The sequence below is a fragment of the Natrix helvetica genome, assembly GCF_964273705.1.
Source record: "Natrix helvetica genome assembly, chromosome: 7".
Lineage (NCBI taxonomy): Eukaryota > Metazoa > Chordata > Lepidosauria > Squamata > Natricidae > Natrix > Natrix helvetica.
The window spans coordinates 685,291-707,267 of NC_138558.1; the positions used below are offsets into that span (position 1 = coordinate 685,291).

General features: G+C 54.7%; 1 protein-coding gene across 1 annotated transcript in view; it reads left to right on the forward strand.

Moving 5' to 3' along the window:
- LOC309395335 (exocyst complex component 6B-like) overlaps positions 1 to 21,977 on the forward strand; it is a 70,135-nt gene continuing 48,158 nt past the window's right edge. Inside the window, exons 1-10 of the mRNA XM_081959482.1 lie at positions 1 to 60; positions 176 to 222; positions 738 to 858; positions 1,476 to 1,547; positions 2,141 to 2,238; positions 4,043 to 4,148; positions 4,487 to 4,596; positions 5,726 to 5,837; positions 7,772 to 7,906; positions 9,163 to 9,342. Coding sequence (XP_081815608.1) covers positions 58 to 60; positions 176 to 222; positions 738 to 858; positions 1,476 to 1,547; positions 2,141 to 2,238; positions 4,043 to 4,148; positions 4,487 to 4,596; positions 5,726 to 5,837; positions 7,772 to 7,906; positions 9,163 to 9,342 — 984 coding nt within the window. The 5' untranslated portion in view covers positions 1 to 57. The remainder of the gene's footprint in view (positions 61 to 175; positions 223 to 737; positions 859 to 1,475; positions 1,548 to 2,140; positions 2,239 to 4,042; positions 4,149 to 4,486; positions 4,597 to 5,725; positions 5,838 to 7,771; positions 7,907 to 9,162; positions 9,343 to 21,977) is intronic.

The window sequence follows — 21,977 nt, forward strand, 5'->3', positions numbered from 1 at the left end:
TACTACCGGAAGCAGAGGAGGAAGCAGGCCCGGCTGGTTCTGCAGCCCCCCTCCAACATGGTAAGGCCCCAAGAGTTTGGGGGACAAGGGGGGGTTCTCCCATGGGCTGGATCTCTTGGGTTCCCCCTCCCCCCCAAGGTGTATTAATCTTCTTGCCTTCCCCCCCTCTTTCTAGCACGAAACCCTCTCTGGCTACCAGAAGTATTTTAACCAGATTGTAGGGTAGGTATTCTTCTGTCCCTTGTGTGGCACGGGTGGTCCTCGACTTATAGCCATTCGCTTAATACTCTTTTCAGGAACAACGACACTGACAAAAAGTGACAGATGGCCGTTTTTCACACTTACGACCGTTGTAGCCTTCTTGGCCTCCTCTCAGTCCGCCCTTCCTCCCCCCCCCCTCCCCCCAATGACAACCTGGTGAGGAAGCTGGGATTAAAAACTCTGGATCTGAATCTCCTGGCCGGCTGGGGAATTCTAGGAGTTGAAGACCACGGGGCTTTAACGTTGGAAAAGCCCTTTGCCCAGGTCCAGTGAGGCCAGAGATGGGCTGACCACATCAGCTCCAATTGGGCCTTCAGGTCAGAGTGGACAGCCACCTGTCTGGAATGGCCTATGTCTCCTGCTTGAGTAGGGGGTTGGACTAGAAGACCTCCCGGGTCCCTCCCAGCTCAGTTCTGACAGGTGATGCTGAAGGGAGCCTCCAGCGAGCTGTGATGGCTCTCCTTTCCTCTTGCTAGCTTTTTTGTCATCGAGGACCACGTCCTGCACACAGCCCAGGGCCTGGTGGACAGAGCCTACGTCGATGAGCTCTGGGACATGGCCCTCTCCAAGACCATCGCGGCCCTCCGGACGCATTCGGTGAGTAGCGGTCGCTTGGCCCTTGGCAGGCAGGCGAAGGAGGGGGCCCCTGTTCTGGGAGGGGGCCTGGGGTCCCTGCTCTTTTGGCTCAGCTCTGCTGCTTTGCAGCTCTTGAAGTTCCGTCTTTTTTTACATAACTTTTTTTTTAAATGGACCTGATCCTTATTTTGATACGGAAAGCAATGCTGCTTTAGTACTGATGATGTTACTTTGTTGGGTCGTGAAATGCCTGCAAGGAAATCCACAAGATCAGAGAGCCCCAAGGTTCCCCCACGGTCTTCCTCCTCTCCACCCCCCCCCACTCCCATTCCTTTCTGGCACTGATCATGTTACCTAGGTTGGTAATGAAATGTCTGTAAGCAAACCACCCAGCTGAGAGAGCCCCAAGGAGCCCCCAATGGTTCCTTCCACCATTCAAACCAAGCTGATTTGAGCGAAGTTAATTTTTAGGTGATTTGGTTTGGTTTAAGCGATTTTCTTTTTTTAGCACAAATCACCCTGTGGAATTGGAAGTTGGAAATAGGCGAGGGTCCCAGACGGTCTTCCTCTGAGCCCCCCAAAGCCCAGAGAAAGGCAGGCAGTCATCCCTTCCCCTCCTCTTCTTCTTCCTCTTCCAGTCCTATTGCTCCGAGCCAGACCTTGTCTTGGGCCTGAAAAACCTCATCGTGCTTTTTGCTGACACTCTCCAGGTAAGGAGCCTCCCCAGAGCCCCTCCAGGCATGGCCTGGGACCCAGGCAGCCCTTCCCCATGGGGGCCCAGAGCCCCAGTGCCTGACTCCCCCGCCTTCCCCCCCTCTGAATCTGGAAGAAGGGGGGGCTGGGTGGAAAGTTTCCTCAGTGCGACTCCTACAGGTCCTCCTGGTCCTCAACTTACGGCCGCTCATTCGACCACAGCAGCCCCCAAAAGGCACTGATGGCGGCCTTGGCCCCCTCCCCTCCCCTCCCTGCCTGGGGTCACCTGACCCCATTTGGGCCCTTGTCAATCAGGGGCCTCGATTTATGACCTTCTGGCCAGAAACTGGAGTCTACTTAATGACTGCTGCAAAAGTCATGAAACCAGGCATGGTCATGTGATGGGCCACTTAATGACGGCCGTGACACAGCACCGTAGCTCCGGATTCAGTTATGACCGTAAGCCAAGAACGTCCCGTCCAGCTTCTTCTGGATTTCGGTCCCGTCAGAAGCCCCAGAGGGACCTTTGCAGAGGCTGGGAGTGCTGCTCAGAGCCCCCTCGGCTTGGGCTCTGCCTTCCTGCCCTGAAGCTCCCCCTGTCTCCCTCCAGGCCGACGGCTTCCCTGTCAGCCAGCTCTTCGACCTGCTCTTGGAGATCCAGGACCAGTACAGGGAGACGCTGCTGAAGAAATGGGCAGGAGCCTTCAGGTAAGGCCAGGAGAAAGGCAGCTCTGGAGGCTGACCAAGGTGAGGTCCCACGGCAGGACTCGAAGGGGTCATTTAAACAGGAGAACGGGCACAAGGCTCACCACAAAGGCCAGGCATGGGGCAAGGGAGCCCTCTCGGCCTGCTTTGAAGCCCAGCGGGGACCCTGCGTGACCCCCGTCCTGGTCCCTTCTCTTTTCGGGAGCCGGCTTTCCCATCGGACTCTGCCCCAGTTTATTGGATGCTGCAAAGATGGAGACGGTGAGAAATGGTCCTAAGTCATATTTTTCAGTGCCGTGGTACTTTGAATGGTCGCTAAACACATTGTTGTGGGTTGATGAAACCTGAGTGCCGCTGCCATTTGGGGGAGCCGCTGTGGAGGGTCCAGAGCAGGGTCTCCAAACTCGGCAGCTTTAAGCCTGGCGGACTTCAACGTCCAGAGCAAAGCCAACTGGGGGATTCTGGGAGTTGAAGTCCGCCAGGCTTAAGGCTGCCGAGGTTGGAGAGCCCTGGTCCAGAGGGGAGGGGGTTCCGGGTGCGAAGCCTCTCCCGGCCCTCCCTCCCATCAGATGGAAGTCTTTTATTCCTGCTGGGCCTTTAATGGGCGATTCTCTCTCTCTTTATTTTCTTTTCCTCTTCTTTCTGGCTGCTGTCCAAGATGCTCCTGTAATTCCTTTGGATGTGTTTCCTCTCTTATGACCATAGAATGGTCTGTCTGTCTGTCTGTCTGTCTGTCTTTCTTTCTTTCTTTCTTTCTTTCTTTCTTTCTTTCTTTCTTTCTTTCTTTCTTTCTTTCTTTCTTCCTTCCTTCCTTCCTTCCTTCCTTCCTTCCTTCCTTCCTTCCTTCCTTCCCTTCCTTCCTTCCTTCCTTCCTTCCTTCCTTCCTTCCTTCCTTCCTTCCTTCCTTCCTTCCTTCCTTTCTGTGCTTTCCTTTTGTTTAAAAACTGCTGTGTCAATTTTTTTTTTAAAAAAATGGAAGTTTAAATATTTTTAATGGGTATCCTTGAGAAACGGGGCTTCTCCTTGGGGCTCCCAGGATGGCTGTGGGTGCATCTTCCAAAGCAGGAAAAAGGTGTCCTGAGCAGGGTGTGTGTGCGTGTGCGGGTGTGTTCGTCTTTGTGTGTCTTACGCACACCTACCTATATAGTCCTCGACTTACGACCACAATTGAGCCCAAAATTTGTGTTGCTAAGTAATATATTGGCTAAATGACTTTTGCCCCATTTCAACTGTGGCTGTTCTTGCCACAGTTGTTAAACGAATTGCAATTGTTAAGTTAGTGAGTTAGTTAATTGGACTCCCTGGAGAAGAGCCTGATGCTGGGAAGGATGGAGGGCAGGAGAAGAAGAAGGGGGCGGCAGAGAAGGAGGGGGCTGGATGGAGTCACCGAGGAAGCAGTCGGCCTGAGCCTCGATGGTCTCCGGAGGGTGGGAGAGAGCAGGAAGGCCGGGAGGAATGGGCTCCATGAGGTCACAATGGGCCGGACACAACTTTGCAACCAACAACAACAACAACAGCAACAAGTTAATCACAGGATTGTTAAGGAAATCTGGCTTCTCCGTTGACTTTATCGGAAGGTTGCAAAAGGAGATCACATGACACCAGGACACTGCGACCGTCATAAATGCGAGTCAGACCCTGGGGATACTGCAACGGTCGTAAGTGTGAAAAACGGCCGTAAGTCACTTTTTTCAGTGCCGTTGTAACGCAACTGGTTGTAATTCGAGGACTACCTGTGCACACAGCTACCCAGGGGGCACCGAGGGTCCCTCTGTGGATGGAGGGAAAACTCTTCTCCCTTCCGCAGGAACATTGTGGACCTGGACACCTGCAGCCCCATCTCGGTGGCAGACCAGGAGCAGTACGAGAGGCTGGTGGGCCAGTTCCCCTTCCACGATGCGGAGCTGGAGAAGGTAAGACGAGGCTTTCCTGGTGGCCTCCCCTCCCCCTGCAGAGCCTTCCTCCAGAGCTGGAGGCCCAGGAGATTACCCCCCTCCAGAGTCACTTGGGAGGGTAGTTTGGATGACCTCTGGCAATGCTTCCTGTTGGCGTGAGGGGGGACCTGGGGGGGGGCGGAGGAGCACGATGGTTTGCAGGCGTGACAGCTCTGAAGGCTGGAGGGGAGGGGTGATGCTTGGTCATCCTGGAAGCTGCGTCATCCGGACCCCTTTTCTGGGCAGGGGGGGGGAGGGGGTGCTGGCTGCTCGGACTGCGTGGGTGACCCCCCTCCCCTCTCCCCTCCATTTTGCAGCAGCCGTTCCCCAGGAAGTTCCCCTTTTCCGAACTGGTGCCTCAGATCTACAACCAGATCAAGGAATTTATCTACGCCTGCCTGAAGTTCTCGGAAGACCTTCACCTGAGGTGGGGGGAGGGGGGGTGGATCAGAAAGCCCCTGGGCCTTTCCCCAAGGGCTGCACTCCCCCCCCAGCCCCCCCAGGAGACCCCCAGGAGACCTCTTCCAAAGCTCTCCGGCTCTCCTTGGGGGAGGGGCTCTTGGGATGGGGGGGTGGGCCAAGGGCGGCCTGTGAGCCTTACGTGAATTCCATGAGCTTCTGCCTTTGACCCGGGGGGGGGGGTTGGCAGGGGGTGCCTGCGGGGGGGCTGCGGGGGTGGGGGCTGGGGGGGGCGGTGTTGGTCAGTGTCCATCAGTGCAATGCTCCCTGGTTGAATTCTCCACCCACCACATCCCTCGACTTTTTCTTTCATTAATACGTGAAAACCGTTTCCATCCTTCCTGTTACAGACAAACTTTTCCTGGTAAAATGGCCAGTATGATTATTAAAACCCACAATACTATTTGTCCTCAATTTTTGAGCCCAACGTTTCTGTTGCTAAGTGGGACGCTGGTTAAGGGATCTTTGCCCCATTTTACGACCTTTCTTGCCACGGTTGTTAAGTGAATCAGGGCAGTTGTTACACTAGTATCCTGCCTGCTAAGTGAATCTTAGTGAATCTTTGCTTGTGGGGAGGTGGCAGAAGGGATCAGGTGATCCGTCATAAATAGGAGCCAGTTGCCTGGCGTCCCAATTTTGATAACCTGACCCTAGGGATGCTAGAGCGGTCATAAGTGTGGAAAATGGTCATAAGCCCCTTTTTCAGTGCCGGGGTAACTAAACAGACTCAACTGTTCAAAATACTTGAAAACGCAAAATGAAAAAGGAGAAAAAGGAGAGCCGGCTGTTTCTGCTTCCTTTTCCTCTCCGTCTTCGTCCTTGTGGGCTGATAGGGACGGGATATCAGCGCTGAGTTTCTGTCCGTGGCCGAGATCGGAGGGTCTCCCTCTGAGCCGCCCACCCCCCAAATCCTCCTTTCCCAGCCTTGGGGAAGAGCTTCCTGGGTGTCGGCTGAGCCGGCTTCCCTCGGCCTTTGCAGGCGGAGCCTCTCGGCTGACCTTGCCCCAAAGCACGGGCTCCCTTCGCCCTCAGCAGCTGCCCAGTCAGCCTGCCCGTCCGTGGGCCCACTCAGCCCTGCCTCTCTCTCTGCCTTTCAGCTCCACGGAGGTGGATGACATGATCCGGAAGTCCACCAATTTGTTGTTGAGTCGGACTCTGAGCAGCTGCTTGCAGAACGTCATTCGGAGGAAGAACGTGGGCCTGACTGAGGCAAGGACTCCTTCCTGGGTTGGGAGGGGTTGGAGGGCTTTGACCCCCTCACCGCTCAGGGCCTCTAAACCTCCTCTTGAAGGGAGGAAGGAAGGAGGCAGAAAAAGGAAGCCTACAAGGAGGTTACAAGTCTCCTCTGAGTTGTCTATCAGGAGCCTTCTCCAGGTTTTCTTCCACCACCAGTAAGTCAACTTCCGCCATTTTAAGATGAGTGGACTTCAACTCCCAGAATCCCCCAACCACTTGTTGGCTGGGGAATTCTGGGAGTTGAAGTCCACTCATCTTAAGATGGCGGAAGTTGAGAAACTCTGCACTAGACTATGAATCAGGCAGACTTTGATCCCACTTAGGTCCATCTTCTTCTACTTGGTTTCTTTGAGGGACCCCTTGTCCAGCCTTGTCCAGCATGAAAGGCTTTCAGTGAGTGTTGTAGGCCAGGGGTCCCCAACTCCTGGGCCACAGACTGTTGCTGCTTCACGTCCTGTTGGGAACCGGGCCATGCAAGTGGCAGGCAGGTGCGCAAAGCTTCATCTGCGCATGCACAGGATATTGGGTTGTGCAGGAGAACAACCCCCCCCCATCACCAGGGCCACTCACCGCCAGTCCATGGAACCGTAAATGTTGGGGAACCGCTGTTGTAGACCACCGTGTACTTCTCATCTCTGCCTCAGCTGAGCTCTAGCCGGGAAGGGGGGGCAGTGGGGGCCGTAACGCTCTCGTGTGTTGAGGGTCCCATTTCTCCAGCCTGATGTTTTAGAGAGGAGCCGCTGGACACAAAGGGCTTGCAGGGACATCTGGTCACACCGGTCATTTCTGGAATGTATGATATGGTGAAAAGAATCCGTGGGCCAGCCTGGGAAATGGGGAAACTCCCAGCTTCTCTTTGCTGTCCTGGAAAAACCCAGGGCCGCTTCTGTCGACAGGTGACGGAGAATCCCCTCCCCACCAATTAATTACAGCTGAGGCGCCTGCGGATTTTCTGACACTGCTGGAGAGGGAGAGGAGCTGTCACTCAAGCTTCTGCCCCTGTTGAAGTCCTGCCCGAGGGCGTCAGATCCATTCTTGTGTTTTTTGCAACCGGTTTGTCTTGAATAGGATCGGAGGTGTAATGAGACAAGTTACAGTCAATGTGGAAAATTCCTCGGAGGCTTTATTCTACCTCCAGCAGAAACCCCGTGCAAAGGCTGCGCCAGAGAGCTTAGTCCCACGGGGGCTTTTTCAGGAGGCAACGGGACTTTCTGGTTTTTTCACCTGAAGACGTTTTGCTTCTCATCCAAGAGGCTTCTTCAGCTTTGAGTGGATGGTGGGGAATGGAAGGATTTATACCCCTTGCAGACAGCTGCCCCTTTGCCTCCTTTTTAGAGGGTCCTTGAAGCGCTTGGGGTTTACCTGTCTCCTCCGGGTCACCTGAGTGGTGCGAATGGTTCCTGTAGTCTGCAGTTTTCCCTCTGGAAATCCATTCTTACTCCCACAACCATTCCAAGGGTCTTCATCCCGAATTGCATAGCTAAAAGTCTGTAGAGATTCTCCGTCCTCCAGGTCCTGGTTTTCCCTCAAGGTGCTTTTTCAGGAGGCAACTGGAATTTCTTGTTTTTTTCTTTTCTTTAAACCTCCAAGTGCTTCAACGGCCCTCTAAAAGGATGCAGATTATCAGCTGCCTGTAAGGAATATAAATCCTTCCCTCCTATCCTGTCGGAGCTGAAGAAGCTTCTTGCCTGAGAAGCGAAACGTCTTTAAAACAAAAAAGACAGTCCCCCTTTGGGACAACCATGACCTGGATGGCAGAGAGTCTCTACTTAGGGACATCTCCTGTGATGAAAAGGAGACTCTGTTTTGGCTAGAGGCTGAAGGGCCGTGCGCCTCTTGCCCGTTGCCCTGACTTCCTCCAGCCCACCTTCGGCTGGTGGTCTTAACAGTGTGTGTTTCTCCTGCAGCTGGTCCAGATCATTATCAACACTACACATTTGGAAAAATCCTGTCGATTCCTGGAAGAATTCATAACCAACATCACCAACGTTCTTCCAGAGACCGTCCACACTACGAAGCTTTATGGAACGGCCACTTTCAAGGTGAGCCTGAGCTTTGGCCTCCGTCCCCATAGTCCTCTCCGAGGCCTACCTGCCTGGGATCAGTCAACACCACCCAGCATTGCTCTGCCTGTCAAGGGGAAGATTTCCACCCTGAATTAAGGAGGCAAGGATCTTGGCATTCCTTGTAGCATACTTCTGAAGACAAGCAAAAATAAAACCCGAAGCATATTCTAATAAAAACACTTTAATATAAAAGAAAATAAAAATACAAAACTTGCTAACTCAATTAACTACATTTTGGCAAGATTATGTGCCTGCGTCCTTCTTGGCAGGCGAACGGAAGATCAGAAAAAAATAAATAAGGGAATCTGTGACGTATTATGTGACATGGGCGCTAATCATTGTCAGATAAGAAATAGTTCATTCTGCTGTATAGCTCAGAATATAAGCACGAGCTGGCAAACTGATTAACGCAGTGACACTGCCGTCCTCATCCAAACATGGAAAGCAGCCAGCAGGCAGGCAGGCAGGCAGGCAGGCAGAAGAAGGGCTTGTGTGAAGCCCTTCCAGAGGTTACAGGGATATTTTGCAGAAAAAGATGGAAGAAAAACGCATTGTCTGCTCCTCCTGTGTTGGGTTGGTGATCATGGAAGCCAGGGGACAAAGGGGTTCAGAAGTGTGCAAGTGCACGGAAGGAAAGGAACTCCCCACTGATGTGCAAGGAATTCATGCACTCTCGGGAACAAAAAGTTTGCATTCTATACATGTTCAGTGCAGGGCAATATTTACATTGTCCTGCTTTACTGGGGATCAGTGGGCTAGGATGGATGGACGTCCAGAGCAGAGCAGAGCAGAGCAGAACAGGAGATTTGGCCAAGTATTCTTAGACACGCAAGGAATTTGTCTCCGGGGAAGAAGCTCTCAGTGGACGTGCAAAGCAACAGAGCCCCCCCTCCTCGTGCCAAGAAGAAGAGGGGAAAGAGTAGTGCCGCAACCGTTCCTTGTGGGTGAAGAGGCAGAGACATTAGGCAGCACTTTTGGGGAAGGGGAGCATGTTTCTTATGGCCTCTGTTCCCCTTAGATTACACACACACACACCCTTGTGCAGTCAAATGTCCTCGTCTACTGTCCTTGGGGAGGAGCTGCTTAAAGTGTAGATAAAGTGGTGTGAAGAGGGTTGGTCTCTCATCGGGGGAGGGGGGGGGGCAGGAGACCCCTTTGCCTTCTCCCCTCCCCCCAGAGCAGGATTGGGGGTGCCGCCATGATCTCTCTGCTGACCTGGGCCTTCTCCACAGGACAGCCGCCACGCTGCAGAGGAGGAGATCTACACTAACCTGAACCAAAAGATTGACCAGTTCTTGCAACTTGCAGATTATGACTGGATGGCCGCGGAAGCCCCCGCCAAGGCCAGTGACTACCTGGTGGACCTCATTGCTTTCTTGCGCAGCACCTTTGCTGTCTTCACACACCTGCCCGTAAGTCTGGCTGGGGAGGAGGAGGGGGCTGGGGGCAGACGGGGCCCAGCAGGACCTCCGGGCCAGTAAGAAGGTCCAGCCAAAGCTTCAGCTCTTCCTTCTGCCTTCTGCTTCCCTTCGCTCGTCCATCAACCCTCGGCTGCCCAGAGGCTTTGGGGGAAACAGAGGATGGCCGCCTTCCTCCTGCCCTCTTGGCTGCTGGCTCCGTTTCTCAGCCCTCTGGGTCAGAAATGGGGGCGGGAGATCGGTGGGATCGACCTGGAAAAGCCTCCGGATGCAGCTCAGGATGGGAGAGCAGAATCCCCTTTTTTGTGCCACTCTGACGGGCCAGTAATTGTGGAGCCATACCTGTCAATGCTGAGTGTGGCCCAGGTGAAGGGACCTCAGCAGGATCCAGTCCCCAGGGGGTGCTGGGCACAGACGTCGCCCTGGGTGGATGAGGGTGACCGTTTTCAGAGGGCCTGATGGAGGGAGGCTTTGGAGGACCTGCCCAGCTTCTTCTATTACAGGAGCTGAGCGAAGCAGTGAATCCGCCCACCCAGTGGGAGTGAGTGCCGGTGGCCATCACTGCCTTAGGGAAGAAGGAGGGAGGGAGAGGGAGAGAGAGAAAGAGAGAGAGGGGGAGAGGAAGAGAGGGAGAGAAAGAGGGAGCGGGGGAGAGAGATAGAGAGGGAGAGGGAGAAGAGAGAGAGGGAGAAAGAGAGGGAGAGGGAGAAGAAGAGAGAGAGAGAGAAAGAGAGGGAGAGGGAGAGAGAGAAAGAGGGAGAGAGAAAGAGAGGGAGAGAGAGAAAGAGGGAGAGAGGGAGAGAAAGGGAGAGAGAGAGAGAGACAAAGGGAGAGAGAAAGAAAGAGGCGGAGAGGGAGTGAAAGAGGGAGAGAGAGGGAGGGAGAGAAAGAGAGGGAGAGAAAGATAGAGGAAGAGAGAGAAAGAGAGGGAGAGAAAGAAAGGAAGAGAAAGAGAAAGAGGGAGAGAGTGGAGGAGAGAGAGAAAGAGGGAGAGAAAGAGAAAGGAAGAGAGAGAGAGAAAGGGAGAGAGAGGGAGGGAGAAAGAGGGAGAGAAAGAGAGGAAGAGAGAGAAAGAGAGGGAGAGAAAGAAAGGAAGAGAAAGAAAGAGAAAGAGGGAGAGAGAAAGAGGGAGAGAGAAAGAGGGAGAGAAAGAAAGGAAGAGAGAGAGAGAAAGAGGGAGAGAGGGAGAGAGAGAAAGAGGGAGAGAGGGAGAGAAAGGGAGAGAGGGAGAGAAAGAGGGAGAGAGAGGGAGGGAGAAAGAGGGAGAGAAAGAGAGAGGAAGAGAGAGAGAAAGAGGGAGAGAAAGAAAGGAAGAGAAAGAAAGAGAGAAAGAGGGAGAGAGAGGGAGAGAGAAAGAGGGAGAGAAAGAGAAAGGAAGAGAGAAAGAGAGGGAGAGAGTGAGGAGGAGAGGGAGAGAAAGAGGAAGAGAAAGAGAGAGGAAGAGGGAAAGAGAGGGAGAGGGAGAGCTTTCATTCGTGGCGGTTGACGGTTGTTATAATTCCACGTCAGACGACTGAACGTGAGACCTCCCGAGGGATCCGTAGCAGCCCGGGGCCTTGTTGACTTTGCACTGTGGGAGAGGGAAGGTCACGTCAACACCCCTGGGGGGGCCTGTCAGCTCCACAAAGCCCGGAAGTTTTTTATTTGTTGGGGAAAGGGGTGTTTTTCTCGGCTTCCTTTAATCCTCCTCCTCCTCCTCCTCCGAGGAGCCGTGTTTCCCGATAACCTCGGCGGCAGGCAGGGTAAGCGGGAGGTCAGCAGGGCCTGGAAGGGGAAGGGACCTTTCAGCGGCCGTCTTTGCCTCCAGCCGCTCAGCCCGCAGAGGCCGACCCTCCTCCTCCTCCTCCTCCTCCTCCTCCTCCTCCTCCTCCTCCCTTGCGCCCCGCGGCCTCCCTGCCTGTTTCCTCGGGGCCAGGTGGCCAGCGCAGATTTCGGTGGCTCCAAGGGCGCGTGGCCTGTCCGAGTGGCCCCTGCCCAGAAAGCCCCCGCTGAGCTTTTCCTGCCGCTCGGCTGGTCGGGCAGGAGGCTGGTTTTTGCTTTCAAGGCCTGGTGGGCTTCTGAGAAGCATCGGAAGTCCCGGGCAGTGGCAGTGGGGGGGCTCCTGTCTGTCCCCCCATGTCTTTCCTGGCTCTGGTCCTGCTGGCTTCAGCTCAAGAGGGGGGAGTCCCAGGATGGGAAGTGATTGACAGGTACAAGCAACCCTGGAGGCGGTCCGTGCTGACACCCCTCCTCCCCCCATTGCAGAGAGGATACAGAAGCGGGGGGGGGGGGGGGCTTGGCTGAAGGGGAGGGGCCCCGGCTGCACTACCTGGCAGGGCTGGAAGAGAATCGCTGGAGAATCAGGGCCCCATCAGAGGACAGTCAGGAAAGAGCTGGAGCCATTGTGGGGTTCGGCAGCTGCAAAGGCCCCGACTCCAGAGCTGCTGCTTCCGTGCCCTGGAAGGACCCCCGGGGTGGGGGGTGGGGGTTGTTAAGCAGGAGGGTCTCCCAAGCAGTCTCAGCTGAGTGGGGTCCTCCTGCCTCGGAGGTCCCTTGATTGGGGACTCCTCCGCTCAGCTGGCTCTTTGGGGCCCCACATCTCCCTGCGGCTGCTGGTGAGGGGGCCTCTGAGAGGAGGAGAGCTGCCCTCGAAGAAGGAGGGCCGAGGGGGGGCACCTGGCAGTTGGGGGAGGGAGGTTGAGCCATTTCCAGGGCTGCTCCTGAGGCCCACCTGCGGGCAGGTGGGATGGCTGGGCTGCTCTCACCTGTGGGCAGGTGGTGGGCTCTGTCCTTGTGGAAGCTCTTCCTCCTAGCCTTCCTACCCTTCCCTTCCTCCAGCGGATCAGGGTTAGCTGTTCCCCCTCCCTGCCCCAGGGAGAGGAGAGGCCTCTAAGCACACAGCAACCCGGAGGCTTCCATAGCCCCACTGAGAAGAAGGGGGCTGAGCCCCAGGCTGCCCCAGAGCCAGCTCCCTCTGCTTCGGAAGCCCACTTCTGCGTGCTGCCGCCTGAGGTGGGGCTTCTCCCTTGGCCGGAGCCTTCAAGCGGGAGCGGTGTGGTCAGCTGTCAGAGATGCTGGGCTGGCTATTGGGCTGGCTAGACAACGAGACCTGAGATGCCTTCAAAGGTGGGCCTGGGATTCCCCCCCTGCCCTGATCTGCCTCCAGGGCCTCCTCAGGGAAGCCTCCCTGGCCTGGGAACTGGCTCTGTCCTGGGAGCCCCTCCTGAGCTGCCGGTTGTCAGAGGGGCCGGGACAGGGCTGAGCCCCAGCAGAGCCTCCAAACGGGCTCTGGGGCTCTCCAGCCGATAGGAGACGAGGCACGGAGCAAGCGCCTGGGGCCTTGAGTGGGCCCACCCGTTGCCCTCGTGCCTCGGTTCCCCTTCGTGGTTCTTTGTGCGATGAGATGGGAGGCAAAGTGCCTCTTGGTTCCCTTGTTCTCCTGAAGGGGGCAGCAAAGAGTCACTGGACGGCCACTTGCACCACTGCTGGGCGGGAAGCCTCCTCTCCAAGTCCCCCCCCCCTTCGGACCCTCCACTTGGCTTCCACTCGCACCAAGGGGAGCAGCCGGGGGTGGCCTCTGCCTGCCTGGGCCACCAGCTCTGCTCCAGCCCTCGGTGGGAACGGGGTGAAGGCCGAATCAAGGCCTTGGAAGGGGCTGCAGAGCTTCGCTTCTAGAGCTCCAGAGAAGGAGAATTCTTACCTGGCAGCTGCCGCTTCCTGTGGCCGGGGGCTCCTGTTCCTTCTTGCAGCTGTTCCTTCCCTCTGGGCCATTTTCCCCCTTCTGTTGAGCCAGGCCTGATTCTGGGACTCTGCCTGGACAATCCCCGAAGGGCTTTGAGAAGGGAGAGGACCTGAGTGGCCCAGGCAGGACTGCCGCTCTCTAGCCTGCTCCCTGCCTGGATGGTAGCTTAGGGCCAAGATGAAGGGGCCCTAAGACTGCTGGGGGGTCCCTGCGTTCTTTCTCTCCCACCTCCGGCACAAAGCAGTGGCCATCCAGGGCAACACTAGGAGGAATCCCCTCGGGCAGCCTGGCTTTGCAGGGCCCCACGCATGTCGCTGCTGGAGGGCCTCTTCCAGTGCATGGAATTAAACATTGCTGCACGCAGGATTCCTTTTGATGTTCCTTCAGCTAATTCTGTGCTTTAATCACCACTAATAAAAGTAATAACCTAATGGTTTTATAGCAAAGCCATGGGGGTTATAGAATGCTGCAGCAGTTCATTTCTGACCGGCTCATGGGTGACTCAGCCCTCCATCCCTCCGAGGTGGGTAAAATGAGGAGCCAGACTTTTTTTAAAAAAAAATATTTTATTTTTTTAAAGATAAAAAAAAGCCATAAAAAATTCTCATCCATTAAATCCCAGATTGTTGAGGGGGGGGTGGGGGGGTGGAATAGGCTGACCCTGTCAACTGCTGAGAAAAGGCTGGGAAAAGGCCCTGGGAAGCGGCATAGAAGCCCAGGGGCTACGGCTACGGCTGTGGGTTCCTTGGTGCTCCCTGACTTCATTTCATTATCCAAGTGTGCACCATCATCAGGTGTTTACGTACAACGCTTTGCCCAGCCGGTGCGGTAGGGGTGGGGTTGTTTACCCCCTTGGTTGTTGTTTTGTCCAGGGCCTTAATGGTTTGTCTTGTGTTAATCCCTGCTTATCTGGGCGTGGGCCACTGGAGAGGTCGCCTTCTGGTCTTCTGCCTTCCCCCGTGCCCTCGTCTCCTTCTTCCTTCTGGATGGGCTGCAAGGGGGCTTTATTCCCAGGCGCCTGTTGTGGGCTGATGACTCCAGGGATTCCCTAGCCTTTTGGGGCTTGGCCTGGTCTGGGATGCCCCCACTTCCTCCTCTGGAACTCCGGTTCCCGGAGCAGAAGGCCCCCTCTCCGGCAGGACGGGTCGTGGGGAATCTCCCCGTGGAGAAAGGGCTGTCATCCAGGCAAGAGGTGCTGGTTTCTGGTTGGGAGGGGAGGGGGGGGGGCTCTTGGCTGCATTCCTTCTGTGCCCCCCCCAGTGGTCCTTAAGTGAGGAACTCACTTTGTGTTGCTGAGTCGTTATCCAGGCAGGGGCTTATGCAGAGATCCCCCGCCTCCTCTGACAGGCCGGGCTCACCTGGGTTGGCCCCATTGACCCCCCTTGCATCGCCCCGTCGTCTTCAAAGGTCTCGGGGACCCTCAGAGGCAGGGAAGAGGGAGGGAAGGCAAAGGGGCCCAAAGTGCCCCATACCTGGGCGGCTTCTCCAGCCCTTGGAGGCTCTTGGGCAGAGCAGGAGTGGAGAGACGTTGCTGGGCCCTTCCGGTCGCCCCCCTGTGTACGGGGAGTCCTCCACCTAGGACCACAAGGGAGCACAAAGTTCCTGTTGCTAAGCGAGACGTTTGCTCAGGGAATTTTTCTGCCTCACTTTATGACCTTCCTTGCCGTGGCTGTTAAGTGAATCAGTGCGGTTGTTCAGTTGGAAACTCGGTTTTAGTTAAGTGACTCTGCCTCCCTCCCTCCCTCCCTCCCTCCCTCCCTCCCTCCCTCCTTGACTTTGCTTGTCAGAGGGTCAGAAATGTGACCACGTGACTCCGGGATGCTGCGGCCGTCATAAACACGAGTCAGTTGCCAAACACCAGAATTTGGATCATGTCAGGATGGGGCTGCCGCAATGTTCACAAGTGGGAAGAATGTCCTAAGCCACTTTTTCAGTGCCGTTGTAACTTTGAACTGTCCCTGAATGGACTGTTGCAAGTGGGGGAAGCACCTGCGTCCCCCAGGGCTGGCACTCCGGGAGACACCCTCCCCACCCCCCACCCCCGGACATCCTTCATGGGAGGGGCACCTTGAGAAGGGAACCAACAAGGCGGAGAAGACCGGGACCCCCCAACTTCACCCAGCAATCTCTGCTGCCTAATTTCAAAGCCGCTGCCCCACAGGCACCTGTCGGGCAGAGGCTGCCTTGGGTCGCAGGTTTTCTGGGGGTTGGTTCCTGGCTTCCTGAAAGAGGCTGGGGGGGGAGGGGGGAGGGGAGAGCACAGCTGCTGCTCGGAAGGCCGGTGGGGGGGGGGGACCTTCGCCAGGAATCAAAGGGCCCAAATGGGAAGCAGAGAAACGGAAATGCTCAGTTTCCGCAAAGCACATGTGTGACCCTGGCAGAGGGTCCTCTCACAGGGGGAAGAGCCAGAGGCTTCCAGGCGCTCCGAATGGCCCTCCAAGAAGGACCCCGGGTGCAATTCCCCTCCATGGGTCCCCCTCCTCTGCCGCTTTTGAAACACTCTGGTCGGAGGCCTCTCCCCCTGGGCTCTCCCCATCACTCTTCTCAAGGCTGGGCGCTTGTGGGCGAGGGTGCCACGGGAACCATTTCGGCAGCAGCTGAAGATGCCAAGGGCCAAACGAGGGGAGCGAAGGCGTTTCCTGGGTGGCATAAGACGGGCACGGCCATTCCTGGGAAAAATGGCTGCTCCTTTGCCCAGCATTAGCCCCGGGGTCTTTTTGCTGCCTCTCACCTGATTTTGGAAATGCCCAGAGGTAGAAGAGGCCGTACCGGATCCAGCTGTGAGGAGGACCTTGGAGTCTTGGGGGACAGTCACTTGAATGGGAGCCGGCCGTGGGCTGCAGCTGCCAAGAGAGCCAATGCAGCCCTAGGGCTCCGTTGGCAGACTTCCAAAATCGGAGGGGCTGCCCTGAAGAAGAGGGAGGGGGGTTCCACCTATTCTCCAAAGCACCAGAAGGCAGGACAAGAAGCGACGGGTGGAAGCCAATCAGGGGGAGAAGCAACCTGGAACAAAGGTGGAGTTTCCTGAGAGTGGGAGAAGAACTAACCAGCGGAACAGCTGGCTACCAGAAGTTGTGGATGCTCCACCCCTGGAGGTTTTTAAGAGAACCGTTTGCCTGAAATGCTAGAGGGTCTCCTGCTTGAGCAGGGGGTTGGACTGGAAGACCTCCAAGGTCCCTTCCAATTCTGTTGTTCAGCTGTGATCCTTACGCCGTGTCTCCCACTCTTGGCCTCTCTCTGGGCTCAGGTCTCTGCACGACTTCCCATTCTGACAGCTGGATCCAGTTGCTTTTCAGCTGAAGGGGCTTCCCGGTACCTGCCTTGTTTGACGTCTGAGGGTGCCTGACGTCCATAGCAGATTCTGGGAACATTAGGGAGAAAGTCTGTTTGGATTTCATTGAAGCCTTTGCAGCGTTTAATCGCCCGTAGCATTCTGACGCCAAAGCCAGGAAAGAATGGCTGAGGTGACGCCACAGTTCAGGGTACGCAAGAGGCCCCTTCGGACGCTCTGGGAGATGCAGAGATAGGACGGGTGGCCTCTTAGGGCCGGGCTAAGCAAGCGGGTTTTCTCCCCATCCGTTTATTTGTTCTTCTAACCGTCAAGTCTCCCTGAGTCTGTCTTCCTTTGGATCTGCCAACTTCCCATGCCCACCGCACGGGCACGGGAGAGAGGCTTTGGACCTCACCCTTCCTCCTTGGCCCTTGAGGGAGAAGAGCAACCAAGGGGAGGGAGGACCTGGAGGCTAAAACGTGTGAAGGATGCAGGAATTGGGCACGGCCGGCCTAGAGAAAAGAAGGACTGGGGGGGACACGGTAGCAGCCTTCCAGTATTTGAGGGGCTGCCACAAAGAAGAGGGGGGGGTGTCAAGCTATTCTCCAAATATTACCCGAAGGCAGGAGAAGAAACAAAGGATGGAAACTAATCAAGCAGAGAAGCAGCCTGGTGTTAAGGAGAAACTTCCTGACAGTGAGGACAATTGACCAGTGGAACTGCTTGCCACTAGACGTTGTGGGGGCTCCATCACTGGAGGTTTTCAAGAAGAGACTGGACAGCCATTTGTCTGAAATGGTAGAGGGCCTCCTGCTTGAGCAAGGGGGTTGGACTAGAAGACCTCCAGGGCCCCTTCCGGCTCTGTTTTGGTTGGCTGAGAAGATCAGAAGTGGCTCTGTCCCTCTTCATCGTCCACTAGGCCTTCCTTTCCGGCTCCGCTGGGGTGGGGAGCAGCAGGGGGGCCCTGGCCCAGGAGCGGAATTGGTGGACGTTTGCTTTAACAGCGGTTCAATTCCAGTAGCTCTTAATGAGGCCTTTGATAACCAGGTTCTCTGATTTACAAGGCGGCTTGGCCCCAAATCCTCTCTCTCCAAGGGGGCAGATTGGCTGAGCAGGAGAGAAGAGGCCGTTCTCTTGAGATGGCCTCTCCTTTGGGGCCTACGGGCTCCAGGCGGGAATGTCAATGAAATCGGAGGTTTCCAGCCCTGGTGGTTTCTCAGTGTTGGTGGAGAATGGGTTAGAGCAGGGGTGGGCAAGGAAGGACCCCATGATGACCTCTGGACTCCCACTCCCAGAATCCCTGAGGCAGCAAAGCTGTCAGGAATTCTGGGAATTGAAGTCCGCCGGTCGTAAAGTTGCCATGGTGGCCACCCGGGGCTATAGACTCTCCTCCTTTGGTGTTGATGGTAAACAGAGGCCATGGTGGCCTCCCCATTCCCCCTTACCCCCCAGTGGGCTCTTCCGTTTTGTGGGTGGCGGCCGCTGATTGTGTTGGGGTGGGGAACTCACAGAGCTCAGCAGCCCAGTTTAAAAGCAGGTCTCATCACTCCTAGCCCTGTGCAGAGGACAAGACGCCTCCTTCCCTCCGGTGGGTTTGATCTGCACAGCAGAGATCCAAGATCAGGCTGGATAATTTGTGCAGGGGGCGGCTGGTCGTTACCATAAAATAAATGAGCCCCCCCTCGGGGGAAGAGCGCAACACTGTTTTCAGCAGTAGGATTCTCCTCTCTCTCCTGGCCAGTGTTTTGTCCGTACATGTTTACGTATTCCCAGGCAGCTGTCAGTGGATATTTCGATGGAGATGTGGTCTATGCCCTGTTAGTTTTGCTTCTTTGGGAGAAAAGCTACCGTATATTCCACTCAAACTCACACGCAGGCAAGAACCATTAGCTCAACGAAAGGTTAAACAATGGCAAATTGTAGACTGAAATAAGCATTCCACTCAGTTTGTGGCATACCTAAGCAAGAATCAGAATAATAGATTTGGGCGGGGCCTTGGGGGTCTTCTAGTCCAACCCCCTGCTCAACCAGGAGACCTTAGACCACATTAGACAAATGGCTGTCCAATCTCTTCTTCAAGGCCTCCAGTGATGGAGCACCCACAACTTCTGGTGGCAAGTTGTTCCAGTGGTTAAATTGTTCTCCCTGTCAGGAAATTCCTCCTAAGTTCTAGGTTGCTTCTCTCCTTGATTAGTTTCCACCCGTTGCTTCTTCTTGTCCTGCCCTCAGGGGCTTTGGAGGATAGATTGACTCCCTCTTCTTTGGGGCAGCCCCTTATATATTAGAAAATTTGGTATCATGTCTCCCCAGTCCTTCTGTTCATTAGACTAGACGTACCCAATTCCTGCAAGCGTTCATCGTATGTTTTAGTCTCCAGCCTAGGAAATGGGGAAACAATAACGAAGTTGACAAGACAGGAAATAAGTAAAATAGCACACCTGGCCCTGGAATACTGATTGATGTACTAATTTTAGGTGAGCCTCACTCAGAAAGAAAAAAAAAAGGCAGTGAAGAAAGAAAGCAGCCCTGGCCAAGGGTAGAGAAAGTGGTGCTGAGAAGGCAGCTGGCTTGACAGATGCGCCCAGTGAAGCTCAAGGGCTGATGAAGTAGAGCGAGCAGGTGCCCAGGTCAGGAGCTCCAGAGCAAAGGGAAGGAGGAGGAGGAGGAGGAGGGAGCTCTGTTGGAGGCCGCAGAGCCCTGGCTGGGAAGAGCGCACAGTAGCCAGCAGCAACATACCTGAAGGTCAAAGCCAGAAGATCGCATGGAGTGAGAGAACACAAAAGCCCAGCCATAAATCAGACACCCGAGCTATAAAACAGTGTGAATTCCACAATAACAGCTCCAGAGAACAAAGATTTATGATGGTTGGATTCCAGCAGCCTTGAGGTTTGAGAGCTGCATTTCACAGTCGATGTGCCTCTTGGCCTCTCCCCGTCCAGCTTGTTGCATTTCAAGTAACTGCAGGAAATTGGCCTCTTCTTCTCTTTTCTCACGTTCCACCTCTGGCTGCCCACAGGTGGGGGTCTTTGCTCTTATGCGCTTGGGACCATTGCAGATCCCCTGAGGCTCAGATCAGGCAGAGGAATCCACCCTGGATGGCTCAGTCCAGGATTCCCTCAGAATTACACAATCCAATCCAATCCCAGACCAGACCAGACCAGACCAGAGTTGGAAGGGACCTTGGAGGTCTTCTAGTCCAACCCCCTGCCTAGGCAGGAAACCCTATACCGTTCCAGACAAATGGATATCCAACATCTTCTTAAAGACTTCCAGTGTTGGGGCATTCACAACTTCTGGAGGCAACTTCTGTTCCACTGATTAATTGTTCTGTCAGGAAGTTTCTCCTCGGTTCTAAGTTGCTTCTCTCCTTGATTAGTTTCCACCCATTGCTTCTTGTTCTACCCTCAGGTGCCTTGGATAATAGTTTGACTCCCTCTTCTTTGTGGCAACCCCTGAGATATTGGAAGACTGCTATCATGTCTCCCCATGTCCTTCTTTCTCTTAAGCTGAACATACCCAGTTCCTGCAACCGTTCTTCATATGTTTTAGTCTCCAGTCCCCTAATCATCTTTCTTGCTCTTCTCTGCACTCTTTCTAGAGTCTCCACATCTTTTTTACATCGTGGCGACCAGAACTGGATGCAGTATTCCAAGTGTGGCCTTCCCAAGGCATTATAAAGTGGTATTAACACTTCACGTGGTCTTGATTCTCTCCCTCTATTTATGCAGCCTAGAACTGTGTTGGCTTTTTTGGCAGCTGCTGCCCACAGCTGGCTCCTATTTAAATGGTTGGAATATGGCTCCTATTTAAATGAATTGGAAGCTTCCTGCCTGTGATCCCCAGTGTGGGAAGGTTTTTCCGCCAGAAGAGGAATTCATGGTTAGCTATTCAGGGCTTGCCTTGTGGTGCCTTATGCAGGATGCCCTGCAGGGAAAGGAATTGACAAGCCACAGGGATGACAACAACCGAGGCTTTGGGTGTCCCAGTTCCTCCAGCTGAGGAGCCTGCTCAGAGCAGAAGAGCAGACGAAGAACAGCTGCAGGAATAGGGTGTGGCCAGCCTAGAGAAAAGAAGGACCAGGGGTGGCACCAGAGCGGTCTTCCAGTATCTGCCACAAAGAAGAGGAAGGAAGGGGTCCACTTATTTTCCAAGGCACCAGAGGGCAGGACAAGAAGCAACGGGTGGAAACTCATCAACCTGGAATTGAGGAGAAACTTCTTAACCGTGAGATTGATTAGCCAGTGGAACAGAAATTGCCTCCAGAAGTTGTGGAAGCTCCGTCACTGGAGGCTCTGAAGAAGAGACCGGACAGCCACCCGTCTGCAATGAGAGAGGGCAGGGCTGTCAAACGCCTGGCCTGCAGGCCAGATGCCACACCTGCTGGCCACGCCCATGCCCAGTTCAGCAAATGTACGTCATGTGACGACACCGTGATGACGTGAGTTTGACACCCCTGATAGAGGGTCTCCTACTTGAGCAGGGGGTTGGACTAGAAGACCTCCAAGGTCCCTTCCACCTCCATTCTGATTAAGATTAAGATACTACTCTGACTGTGCTTTCTTTTTGGAAGTGCCTAAGAAAAATACAGATGTGCAGAGAGCATCAATACCTCCCAGCCCTTCTGCAACACATAAAAAGGACTGAGAGTCCATGAAGTCGCTTCCTAACCTCCGGAAAGTTCAGTCGAGATGACTACTTTTCCTACTAAATGATTGTGAAAGTCAGTGAATGAGGCTTCATTTGGGGACATCTGCCGAAGTGCTAGATTTCAAAGCCTTGGCCATGGGCGTCCCTCAAGAGAGAAGCTGTGGCTGAGGCCGTTCCTCCCTTTATCCCCTGAATGAGTTTCTGTGCTGTTCTGTCTTGCATGGAGGCATCCGAAGGATTTCCAGGAAACCTTCCTGAATATGGCCTGTCTCCCACTGGAGCCGTTTCACGGATGCTCCAGCAGGGCTGGTCCAGAACAGAATCCAGGGGCTGCTGGGTTTGCTCTTTGGCCGATTGGCTGAGAAACGACCAGAGGTTCTTCAGCAAGACGCAAGCGGGTGGAGCAGACTCTTCCTCTGCCCTGCAGGGAATCCTCCACTAACCTCCTCTGCCTCTCGTGGCTCATCCCAAGGGGGCTTTTCCCAACAGGCCACTGGGCTTCCTTGCTTTTCTTTTTTTTAAATGTTTCGCTTCTCATCCAAGATGTTCCTTCAGTTTTTCTTCTTTGAACTGAAGGAGCTTCCTGGATGAGAAGCAAAACGTTTTCAAAGGGAAAAAACCCCCAAGAAAGTCCAGTTGCCTTTTGGAAAAAGCCCCTTTGGGACCACCGTGACCCTGGATGGTTGAGAATCTCCACAGACATCTCTTGTGGGTCATAAAGAAAGAAAATGACAATAACCCCAGTGATGAGGAAACATGCCATTGGAACTAATCAAGGAGAGAATTAAGGAGAAACTTCCCAACTGTGAACCGGTGGAAGGGCTGGCCTTCAGAAGACGTGGGGGTTTTTGAGAAGAGGCCGAGCAGCCACCTGTCTGAAAGGGTTCAGCGTCTCCTGTTTGAGCAGGGGGTTGGACTAGAAGACCTCCCAGGTCCCTTCCGCTTCTATTCTGATCAAACTCCCCCAAGCACCTGGGGTGGGTGCTTAAG